The following is a 12,810-nucleotide window of genomic DNA, read 5'->3' as shown; positions in this document are numbered from 1 at the left end:
ATCTTTACTATGAAGCTCAGTGCCCAACTGACTTCAAAGGAGAACATATTGCTGAAGTATACAATAGACAATTCAATGGGCCCTCTGCCCAAACCCATATTGTGACAATACACTCAAATAGTTTTCAAATGTAGCCACAATGACTCTCTCTCTCTCTATCTCTCTCTCTCTCTCTCTCTCTCTCTCTCTCTCTCTCTCTCAGGAAGAAATTAATACTTTCAGCTAGTATTTAAGAGTTTTCAATCACTCTCCTTTTGTGCAGACACTTTAGTGTGCATTGTAAACAAATCTTCACACTTTACCACTGCTGTTCCACAACTAAAACCCTAAAAATCTCAAGTCTGTGTGTATGGCAGCCATAATGCTCTGATCCTTGGTCTATAAACTATATTCCTGACTATTACAGATGTTAACTCATGCCAGCATATTCTTAACAGTAGAAGATTTGGCCTTGAGCATAGACTGGCTTCAGATTTCCATTCGCAAATCTGTTTGTGCCATTCAGCAACCTACTCTTTGTGATGAAATAGATTCACTTTGTCCAACGTTTGTCCCACTGTTGCAACCTGGCCTAGGAAGAGCAACAGATTTTTAGGCGCACATTATGCTTACATTTTCTATGCTGCTTTTTTTCATTCAAATCCATCCAATACCAATGCCTCATAATGCGACCTTAAGGAAGAACTAGAGTGCTTCAGGCAACACCAGCAAACCAGAAAGCAAGGCTTATATCCTGAGCCTAGAGCCAGGAACTAATTGCACAGCTTTCTGGAGGGCAATAGTTTTCCAAGATGGATCTGTCCAACACTTATTTTTAACTCCCATTAGATTAAGAATTGAAAAATATCTTTTGTCATCTATGCCCCTTTTGGACTGAAGATATTAAAAAAACAATATAATGCACAGATTACATAGATGGTGTGTCTTCCCAAGGCATTGACTGATCCATTACATTTTGGAGGAGCAGCCGCAGACAAAAATTCCATTAAGGCTATTGTCACATCAACAGGAGGCACACTGTAGCAAAGTCTATGCATTTATCACAGAAAGTGCTGGATTCCATGCGTGGATAAACTGTATACTGCCTGTATGAAAACTTCTGAGAGTAATTTTATTCCTGACATATAAGTGATATCAGCACAGTAAATAAGATGGCAGCTTGTACAAACAACTATAAGCAATAGATATGCATTCAACCATTCATCTGTGAGAAGGCAATGTTTGTAGTGGACATGCATCCATAGTGTATCAACATTTTCACGTCACAAATCGCAGTGAAACAACAAGCAACAATTCAATTTCACATGATAAAATGGCTGTGAAAATATTGGAGCCCATGAATAAGGCTCATAGTGTTAATCATCATGCAAGAGTGTTTCAATGGTTCAAATGTTTTAAAGAAGAACAGATGTCGCTCATGGACAACATGGTGTCAGGATGTCCCATCCCAACTTTATGCAACAGAAACACTAAAAAGTTTCGTGACCTTTTGGAATGGACCATCATCATTCACGCAGATCTATTGCTGGAGAACTGAACATCTCTGAATAAAATGTTCAGAGCATTCTCCAGAATGTTTTGAAAAAGAGAAAAGCATGCACACAGTTTGTCCTGCACACCTTGGCACCCAAATTGCAATAACAAGGCATATGCCTGCCATGACTGTAATGAAAAACATGGACAACTCTTTCTGGAAAAAATCATCACAGGTGGTGAGTCTTGGTGTTATCAATACGAACCTACCACACAGAATGAGTCTGTAGTGGTTTGCCAAGACCGAAGAAGTTGCGAATGACGAAATTTAAAGTGAAGACAATGTTCATCACCATTTTTTTCTCGTGGCATTATTGACAGGGAATTTATTTTCACTGGGATCATTGTAAATTCTCAGTATTATTTGAATGTCAATGTCATAGGAAAAAAGAGAGAGAGGGGGGGAGGGGGGTCAGTTTTCAACCACCCTTCATTCATACTCACACAAGATGGTGCCAAGTGACTTACTTTTTTATTCCTAAACACAAAAATTCACATGAAGGGTCAATTTACAGTATGATGGTCATCTGAAAAATTTGCAACTTGTGTTTAAGAAACTTTCACAGCATGACCTTATATAATTTTTCCTAATGTACTTGTTTCCAACCTTCTGTTCCGTATGTAGGATACATCCTAAGCAAGGATGGTCTCAAATCAACCAACAGTATGTTGCAATAATTGGAAACCTGCTGGTTCTGACTATCCTTAAAGATTTGTAATTGTTGTTGTGTCATGGTCTTCAGTCCACAGACTTGTTTGATGAAGCTCTCCATGCTATTCTACCCTGTACAAGCTTCTTCATCTCCAAGTAACTACTGCAACCTATATCCTGCATCTGTTTAGCGTATTCATCTCTTGGTCTCCCTCTATGATTTGTACCCTCCACACTTCCCTCCAATACTAAATTGATGATCTCTTGATGCCTCAGACCATGTCACACCAACCGATCCCTCCACCTAGTCACTTTGTGCCACAAATTCTTCTTCTACCCAATTCTATTCAGTACCTCCTCATTAATTACATGATCTACCCATCTAATCTTCAGCATTCTTCTGTAGCACCACATTTCAAAAGCTTCTATTCTCTTCTTGTCCACACTATTTATCGTCCATGTTTCACTTCCACACATGGCTACACTCCACACAAATACTTCAAGAAAAGATTTCCTGACACTTAAATCTATACTCAATGTCAACAAATTTCTCTTCTTCAGAAACACTTTCCTTGCCATTGCCAGTCAGCATTTTATATCCTCTCTACTTCGACCATCATCAGTTGTTTTGCTCCCCAAATAGCAAAACTCATTTACTACTTTTAGTGTCTCATTTGCTAATCTAATTCCCTCAGCATCACCTGATTTAATTTGACTATATTCCATTAGCCTCCATTTTATTGATGTCCATTCCGTTCAACTGCTCTTCTAGGTCCTTCGCTGTCTCTGACAGAATTACAATATCATCGGCAAACCACAAAGTTTTTATTTCCTACTCCGAATTTTTCTTTTGTTTCCTTTACTGCTTGCTCAATATACAGATTGAATGACATCGGGGTGAGGCTACAACTCTGTCTCACTCCCTTCCCAACAACTGCTTTCCTTTCGTGCCCCTCGACTCTTATAACTGCCATCTGGTTTCTGTACAAATTGTAAATAACCTTTTGCTCCCTGTATTTTACCCCTGCCACCTTCAGAATTTGAAGGAGAGTATTCCAGTCAACATTGTGAAAACCTTTCTCTAAGTCTACAAACGCTAGATACATAGATCTGCCTTTATTTAATCTATCTTCTAAGATAAGTCATAGGTTCAGTATTGCCTCACATGTTCCAGTATTTCTACAGAATCCAAATTGATCTTCCTTCTACCAGTTTTTCTATTTGTCTGTAAAGAATTCATTTTAGTATTTTGCAGCCGTGACTTATGAAACTGATAATTCGGTAATTTTAACACCTGTCAACACGTGCTTTCTTTGGGATTGGAATTATTGTATTCTTCTTGAAGTCTGAGGGTATTTTTCCTGTCTCATAAATCTTGCTCACCAGATGGTAGAGTTTTGTCAGGGCTCACTCTGCCAAGGCTATCAGTAGTTCTAATGGAATGTTGTCTACTCCTGGGGCCTCATTTCGACTTAGGTCTTAGGTCAGTCCTCTGTCAAACTCTTCACGCAGTATCATATCTACATCCTGTTCCATTTCCATAAAACTGCCCTGAAGTACATTGCACTTGTATAGACTCTCTATACACTCCTTCCACCTTTCTGCCTTCCCTACTTTGCTTAGAACTAGTTCTCCATTTCAGCTCTTGATATTAATACAAGTGGTTCTCTTTTCTCCAAAGGCCTCTTTAATTTTCCTGTAGGCAGTATCTATCTTACCCCTACAACCCTAGTTATATAAGCATCTACAGCCTTAAATTTGTCCTCTAGCCATCCCAGGGAACTTCCCTGGGATCCATAAACCTTCAGTTCTTAATTTGGTTTAGGAACACTGATGACATCTTTGCATATGGAAGCATGGTAAGCTGATCTGTTGAAATTTTTGCAATCTCTAAATACATTCTCCCAACCAGATTTCATTTGGTCTTGTTCCAGATCTCATGCCACTTTCCTTGATGCTGACATTATCCTTACTAAGAATCAACTATGAATTTCTGTTTACATTAAATATATAAATTGTTGGTAGTACCAGTACTGCTGAGCCCCCCAAAAACAACTTAGGAGTGCACTTCTTGTCATACAGTACTATTCTGGTCTTGAATGTATTAATCAGCTACTTTGACAGGGCTGTGATTTCCTAATTCATGCCCAGAAAATGAGGTCCATTCTGCCTGATATACTGTCCAGCCACCTATAATAAGTTTTCATCCCCCCCCACACACACACATATATATCTTTGCAGTATCCAGGTGAGATCCAATGCTCTGTGTGCACCCATTTCCTCACCCTGTGGTCTGCGACTGTCCCCACTGTAAGGCTCACTTGACCCACCCTCCTATCAGCAACTTCATCATCCCTGTAACTGGTAAAACATATAGCATGTTGTGCATGAGCTGTTACAGAAGCACTGTTTGACCTGCTACATTTGTATGACTATCATCAAGTCTCAGTTAGGATGAATGGGTACAGGGAGTGTAGAGTGACAAAAAGTCCATTGCAGAGCCCGCCCTACAACATGACAGTTGTGACCTCTACATCTGTTTCACGAAACGTATCACCTGGATTCTCTCTTCTGCCACCAGTTTTCAGACATTCAGAACCGAGAACTGGCTTACATGTCTTCAGTTCTTACCACTCACCTGACCTAAATTTACATTAATTCCTGTGATCTCAGCATTTCTGTTCAGTTAATTACTTCTTTTCTTCAATTCCCTTTTATTTCCTGAACTGACTCCTCCTCCTCTTCCCCTCCCCCCCCCCCCCTTGCCCCAATATCTGTCTACAATGTATAATGCAGTTGGCTTTACTCTTATTGACTCTTTCACAATGTTTTTTCAGTGATCCTTCTCTTGCTTATACGCCATCTTCCACCTGCATATTCTCAAATTTTCAAATTTTGTCTAGTGCATGATCCAATTGTCAGCCATTCCTTCTCATCCCATCCATTAAGTCTACTCTGCCTGGATTCTGAGAGGCTTTTTCCGTCTCACTTCCTAAAACTCTATAGCCCTTTTCCTTTATCCCTCTTGCTTTCCTTTCAAACGTTCTGTCATGAGGAGGCGCAACAGGCTCTGAAAGCTTGCATATTCCCACATCTTTGATATGTGTTTTCTTCTGCCACTACTTGTTGAGCAGATTTTTTTATCTGCCTACGTTATATTTTCAAACACTGATCATTACTGTTGATATAGTGGTCTGGTGTTCATAGCCAAGAAAGTGTATTACTGTAAATAGTCTGTCAAATTGTCCAAATCCTTCAATAATTTTACATCAAGGCTTGGGACACATCAACAGATACAAGGCATGTCCCTAATCTGAGCAAAGCACTACATTTTACACATGCACGGTCAACCCAGTTATTGACAACAAAAATCCCTGTCTTCATCAATATTTTGTAAGACAATATAAGTTACAAGCTTTCATAGACATCCTTCTTATATCATCTGAAAACAGAGAAGCACAGGGCTGTCATTTCACCTTCCTTGCAAAATAACTTTTTAAATTTACTTCATCAATTACATTACAGAGCTACAAGGTTGAAAAATCTTGCTAGTATGTAAGTTTATTGTCCAAAAATGGATGACAACATTAGACAACTCATACAGAATCGTCAGGCATGTAGAATATATCAACCAGCAGCTCCACAAACATTTTTCTCTCATGGCCAGAGCCCGCACAAATGTATGATCATATCCATGCCAGATCATATCTATGCCAGTTTCGCTTGACCTGATGCTCTTACAGCCTCACTCCCATTTCCCAGTGTCTTATAGGAGCTACCTCTAAGCACTTCTGTACAGACAACGGCATCAGACATCAAAGTAACTTGCCTTTCACCTCGCATCCAACTGCACTATGAAGACATTTATGCATACTTTAAAAATTGAATGTTTACAGAATTTTGCTTTGGCATTTCTGAAAGAACAGTAAATAGTTTACTAATAACATACAGAGTAACAAGCATCCACAGTCAAAGTCCAGCTCTGCTGCTTCACAGCAGACCTCATCAGACACTCTCTGGTCTGTTATGACAGTAACAGAGTGTGACGAGGATACCACTACAAGTTGGCACTTCATTGTGGGTATGTACATTTGGGTTCGCTTCAGGCTAGATGTTGAAATTTAGCACAGTTCATTACATTTTTCAGGGTCACCTGTGACACACCCATTTTCAATTCTCTCTCTGAAAGTCCTACTAATCGACAAAGTTCATACCAATGGAAGTGGACCAGCCAGCATCGCCATTATCATCACTTCCTCCCCCCTTCAAATGTTGGCTTGATGTGGAACACAGCCAACCACCTTCTACCAGAAACATACCTACATCACATCAACTCCAGAACTGCAATGTCACATGCCGGGAATTCTTCCTCCACTGAACAGGGCACCTTTGATTCTTTGGGCTAGTTTTAGGGGATAAGAATCAAGCAACCTTGCTAGATATAGATATGTAAAGTACATAAGTGATCTGCATAAATGATATAATGTCTAATGGGGGTACTGTGAGTTGCCTAGTGTAAGGTGTGTGGTCTGTGGCAGTGTATTATACAAGCTGATCCCGGAACTAATGACAGGTTGGCTACAGACTGTCATTAGCCACTTAAGGCCACTTCAGTGTTTATGTTGTTGTTGTTGTTGTGGTCTTCAGTCCTGAGACTAGTTTGATGCAGCTCTCCATGCTACTCTGTCCTGTGCAAGCTTCTTCATCTCCCAGTACCTACTGCAACCTACATCCTACTGAATCTGCTTAGTGTATTCATCTCTTGGTCTCCCTCTACGATTTCTACCCTCCACGCTGCCCTCCAATACTAAACTGGTGATCCCTTGAAGCCTCAAAACATGTCTTACCAACTGATCCCTTCTTCTAGTCAAGTTGTGCCACAAACTTCTCTTTTCCCCAATCCTATTCAGTACTTCCTCATTAGTTACATGATCTACCTATCTAATCTTCAGCATTCTTCTGTAGCACCACATTTCGAAAGCTTCTATTCTCTTCTTGTCCAAACTAGTTATCGTTCATGTTTCACTTCCATACATGGCTACACTCCATACAAATACTTTCAGAAACGACTTCCTGATACATAAATCTATATTCGATGTTAACAAATTTCTCTTCTTCAGAAACGCTTTCCTTGCCATTGCCAGTCTACATTTTATATCCTCTCTACTTCGACCATCATCAGTTATTTTACTTCCTAAATAGCAAAACTCCTTTACTACTTTAAGTGTCTCATTTCCTAATCTAATTCCCTCAGCATCACCTGACTTAATTCGACTACATTCCATTATCCTCATTTAGCTTTTGTTGATGTTCATCTTATATCCTCCTTTCAAGACACTGTCCATTCCATTCAACTGCTCTTCCAGGTCCTTTGCTGTCTCTGACAGAATTACAATGTCATCGGCGAACCTCAAAGTTTATACTGCTTCTCCATGAATTTTAATACCTACTCCGAATTTTTCTTTTGTTTCCTTTACTGTTTGCTCAATATACAGATTAAATAACATCGGGGAGAGGCTACAACCCTGTCTCACTCCTTTCCCAACCACTGCTTCCCTTTCATGGCCCTCGACTCTTATGACTGCCATCTGCTTTCTGTACAAATTGTAAATAGCCTCTTGCTCCCTGTATTTTACCCCTGCTACCTTCAGAATTTGAAAGAGAGTATTCCAGTCAACATTGTCAAAAGCTTTCTCCAAGTCTACAAATGCTAGAAACGTAGGTTTGCCTTTTCTTAATCTTTCTTCTAAGATAAGTCGTAAGGTCAGTATTGCCTCATGTGTTCCAAAATTTCTATGGAATCCAAACTGATCCTCCCCGAGGTCCGCATCTACCAGTTTTTCCATTCATCTGTAAAGAATTCACATTAGTATTTTGCAGCTGTGACTTACTAAACTGATAGTTCGGTAATTTTCACATCTGTCAACACCTGCTTTCTTTGGGATTGGAATTATTATATTCTTCTTGAAGTCTGAGGGTATTTCGCCTGTCTCATACATCTTGCTCACCAGCTGGTAGAGTTTTGTCAGGACTGGCTCTCTCAAGGTTATCAGTAGTTCGAATGGAATGTTGTCTACTCCCGGGTCCTTGTTTCGACACAGGTCTTTCAGTGCTCTGTCAAACTCTTCACGCAGTATCTTATCTCCCATTTCATCTTCATCTACATCCTCTTCCATTTCCATAATATTGTCCTCAAGTACATCGCCCTTGTATAAACCCTCTATATACTCCTTCCACCTTTCTGCCTTCCCTTCTTTGCTTAGAACTGGGTTGCCACCTGAGCCCTTGATATTCATACAATTGGTTCCCTTCTCTCCAAAAGTCTCTTTAATTTTCCTGTAGGCAGTATCTATTTTACCCCTAGTGAGATAAGCTTCTACATCCTTACATTTGTCCTCTAGCCATTCCTGCTTAGCCATTTTGCACTACCTGTCGATCTCATTTTTGAGACGTTTGTATTCCTTTTTGCATGCTTCATTTACTGCATTTTTATATTTTCTCCTTTCATCAATTAAATTCAATATTTCTTCTGTTATCCAAGGATTTCTAGCAGCCCTCGTCTTTTTACCTACTTTATCCTCTGCTGCCTTCACTACTTCATCCCTCAGAGTTACCCATTGTTCTACTACTGTGTTTCTTTCCAACATTCCTGTCAATTGATCCCTTATGCTCTCTTTGAAACTCTGTACAGCCTCTGGTTCTTTCAGCTTATCCAGATCCCATCTCCTTCAATTCCCACCTTTTTGGAGTTTCTTCAGTTTTAATCTGCAGGTCATAACCAATAGATTGTGGTCAGAGTCCACATCTGCCCCTGGAAATGTCCTACAATTTAAAACGTGGTTCCTAAATCTCTGTCTTACCATTAAATAATCTGTCTGATACCTTTTAGTATCTCCAGGATTCTTCCATGTATACAACCTTCTTTCATGATTCTTAAACCAAGTATTAGCTATGGTTAAGTTGTGCTCTGTGCAAAATTCTACCAGATGGCTTCCTGTTTCATTTCTTAGCCCCCAATCCATATTCACCCACTATGTTTCCTTCTCTCCCTTTTCCTACTGTCGAATTCCAGTCACCCATGACTATTAATAATTTGTCTCCCTTCACTACCCGAATAATTTCTTTTATCTCATCACACATTTCATCAATTTCTTCATCATCTGCAGAGCTAGTTGGCATATAAATTTCAACTACTGTAGTAGGCATGGGCTTTGTGTCTATCTTGGCCACAATAATGCATTCACTATGCTGGTTGTAGTAGCTTACCCGCACTCCTATTTTTTTATTCATTATTAAACCTACTCCTGCATTACCCCTGTTTGATTTTGTATTTATAACCCTGTATTCACCTGACCAAAAGTCTTGTTCCTCCTGCCACCGAACTTCACTAATTCCAACTATATCTAACTTTAACCTATCTATTTCCCTTTTTAAATTTTTTAACCTACCTGCCCGATTAAGGGATCTGACATTCCACGCTCCGACCCATAGAACGCCAGTTTTCTTCCTCCTGATAACGACGTCCTCTTGAGTAGTCCCCGCCCGGAGATCCGAATGGGGGACTATTTTACCTCCGGAATATTTTACCCAAGAGGACGCCATCATCATTTAATCATACAGTAAAGCTGCATGTCCTCGGGAAAAATTACGGCTGTAGTTTCCGCTTGCTTTTAGCCGTTCGCAGTACCAGCACAGCAAGGCCATTTTGGTTAATGTTGCAAGGCCAGATCAGTCAATCATCCAGACTGTTGCCCCTGCAAATACTGAAAAGGCTGCTGCCCCTCTTCAGGAACCACATGTTTTTCTGGCCTCTCAACAAATACCCCTCCATTGTGGTTGCACCTACGGTACGGCCATCTGTATCGCTGAGGCACGCAAGCCTCCCCACCAACGGCAAAGTCCATGGTTCATGGGGGCGAGGGTGGGGGGGTGTCATTGTTTACATATGCCAGAATTTTGAAGAGATCACAGTGTGCCTTTTATAATGAATTGTGAGACTGTTTGTGCAGCATTCAATGTGCTATTTGGACCTTGTCTGTATCTGTTGCTACTGGACTCATGCCTGGATCTGGACTTTGGCAGGTTCTTTTCTGTTGAGTTGTCTGATATACTCTCTGATAAATTAAACCATGTCCCAGTTTATGATGTCAGATTATTTCACATATTTGTAGAAATATTATTGTGGAAATAAATGTTGAGTACTGCCTAGAAATCATTGTCTTTTATTGTTGTGTGGCACTGACATATCTGTGATATTGTACTTTTGTGGGAGGAAAATTGAGAAGGGATGCTTTATGACCAATGCAGCATTTGGTTTCATAGGAGACTGGTAAAGCTCAATTCCAAATTTATGAATGACTATCCTAGTTGTTGAAGTAGTGTATGCAAGATCAATGTGTAGAAGTTAGGAATATTACAAACTCTAAAAATAAAATTGTTGAGTTGCCTAATAAAGATACTGAAATCCTTAAAAATATAAGTGTTCCCTTAAAGAGGAAAATGAAAATGATGCAGTTGTCTAAAAGGAGATAATATTTTTAGAAAATTATTGCAAACTGAGTGGAAACTGGATATTCATTTCTTGCCGGTATTGCTTCTAAGTGTTGATCCTCCACTAATGAAATGTACTAGTCAAACAATGGAAAATTGAGGATGGAACGTAACAATATTATGGGAAGGAAAGTTGTTAATCACCATATAGCAGAGATGCTGCGTCGCGGATAGGCACAATAACAAGTTTTTCACACTTAAAGCTTTCGGCCCATGGCCTTTCTCAACACACACACACACACACACACACACACACACACACACACACACACACACACACACTCGTGCAAACGCAACTCACACACACAACTTCAGTCTCAGGCAAGTGTGGTTTAAGTTGCCTGAGACTGCAGTCATGTGTGTGAGTTGCATTTGCCTGAGTGTCTGTGTGCATGTGTGTGTCTATTGTTGACAAAGGCCATTGGCCTAAAGTTTTTCATGTGAAAATCTTGTTGTTGTGCCAATCTGTGACTCAGTAGCTCCACTTTATGGTGAGTAGCACCTTTCCTTCTCATAATATTGAAATGTAATAGTTTCTTTGTAAACCAACACTGATATATTACAGCACCGCTAATTAATGAAATGAATCTTAACCACCAAATATATAGCAGCACACATTTCGAGATACTTAAAGTGTAGAAACAAATAAACAGATCTATTTCATCTGCACCAATACAGCAACGGAAATTCAGGATGGGAACTGATGGTTGATCATTACTTGTTGAAAAGAAGCCCGACTGACCAGTCACATGTATCTACACTTACACTGTATTTACTTTATGCAGTTTCTTGCTGCCCACTGGATATGTGCAAAACTTACCTGCCAAATGCTTCAAGAACTTTTCTGTTACAACATGTTTGTCAGAAGGGATAGCAGGAAAACTGGCACCATAGAACAATGGTGCAGACTGAAGAACATCCACACATTTAGCCAGATCTGCTCGTGAGCTATGTTCCATACTGCGTATATTTGTAACTGATGCACGTTCCACCTGAATCTGCAGAAGACGTGGCCGGTCTCGCTGATTACGGTACTCAACACCTCCAGTGTCCACAAGAACCTGAGCACATGTAACTCTGTCAGTCAGTTTTAAAATAATAACAACAGCCTTAGTACAGTCATAAAATAGTTTTAGTCTCAACTTCTATCACATAATACTAATGTACATAGCATCCTGATGAGAGACTTCCAGTTTCTAGGTTACTGTATAAACTATATTAAAATAACTTTCACAATGGCTTCACTACAGTGCAACAAGTTGCAACATGGAAAAACAGTGATTCCTACTTTTCACTTGATATTACAATTTTATTGATGAACGAAACTAACTATCAAAAGTACTCAGTTGCAGTTGGATGTAAAAGTTTTTATCAAATCCATGTGATCCAGATCTCAGACTAGACCTCAATCTGTTGTTGGTTTTAATACGAGTCCCTCAATATACAATTCAGTGTGTTTTCTCTGTCAGCTCATTCCAGCTGGAACACTGACAACTTTCCAGGATTACAGAGCAAATAACATTCACATTGCATTCTTTGAGGATATGGGCAATAAACAATAAGGCCTAGAAAGAGGCATGGCAGAAAAATGGAGGAGACAGATAAAAACGTCAGAAATTACAGTGCAAAATGTAGAAGATCCTCAAGACAAGAAGAACACTAGATATACAGGGTGATTATAATTAAACTTTCAAAACCACTAGTCAGAATGACATCAAACTGCAACGGAATATTATTGTAGAAGGGGGAAAAATGTATGGCAGAAGAGGGGGGGGAGGGGGGGGGGTGAAAATTGATCAACAGATAGTGCTGTATATGTCAGAATATGTAAATGAAAACACCTGTTCTGCGCACGACACATTGAAGTTGGTACAAATGCACTGGGTATATGGCTTTTCCTCTTTTTGTGTCTGCATCATTCAGCATGACTGTCTCAATGCAGGATTGTGCTCTGCTTTTAAAGTGTATTACAAGAATGATGACTGTGCACACATTGCTCTGCAGAAGTTCCAAACACTGAAGTGTTTGAAACAAGGCATTGGTCCAATGTCTTCCATGGTTCTGGAGGAAATCAT

The 12,810-nt window shown here is 39.8% G+C and overlaps 1 protein-coding gene across 3 annotated transcripts in view; it reads right to left on the bottom strand.

Moving 5' to 3' along the window:
* LOC126281773 (UHRF1-binding protein 1-like) overlaps positions 1-12,810 on the bottom strand; it is a 360,711-nt gene that overhangs the window by 208,760 nt on the left and 139,141 nt on the right. For all 3 annotated transcript variants that reach the window (XM_049980977.1, XM_049980978.1, XM_049980979.1), the window contains exon 10: positions 11,556-11,796. In XM_049980977.1, the coding sequence (XP_049836934.1) occupies positions 11,556-11,796 (241 nt within the window). The remainder of the gene's footprint in view (positions 1-11,555; positions 11,797-12,810) is intronic.

The sequence above is a fragment of the Schistocerca gregaria genome, chromosome 7 (assembly GCF_023897955.1).
Source record: "Schistocerca gregaria isolate iqSchGreg1 chromosome 7, iqSchGreg1.2, whole genome shotgun sequence".
Taxonomy (NCBI): domain Eukaryota; kingdom Metazoa; phylum Arthropoda; class Insecta; order Orthoptera; family Acrididae; genus Schistocerca; species Schistocerca gregaria.
The sequence above is the reverse complement of the archived record's forward strand: the minus strand, read 5'-3'. Positions and strand labels throughout refer to the sequence as shown.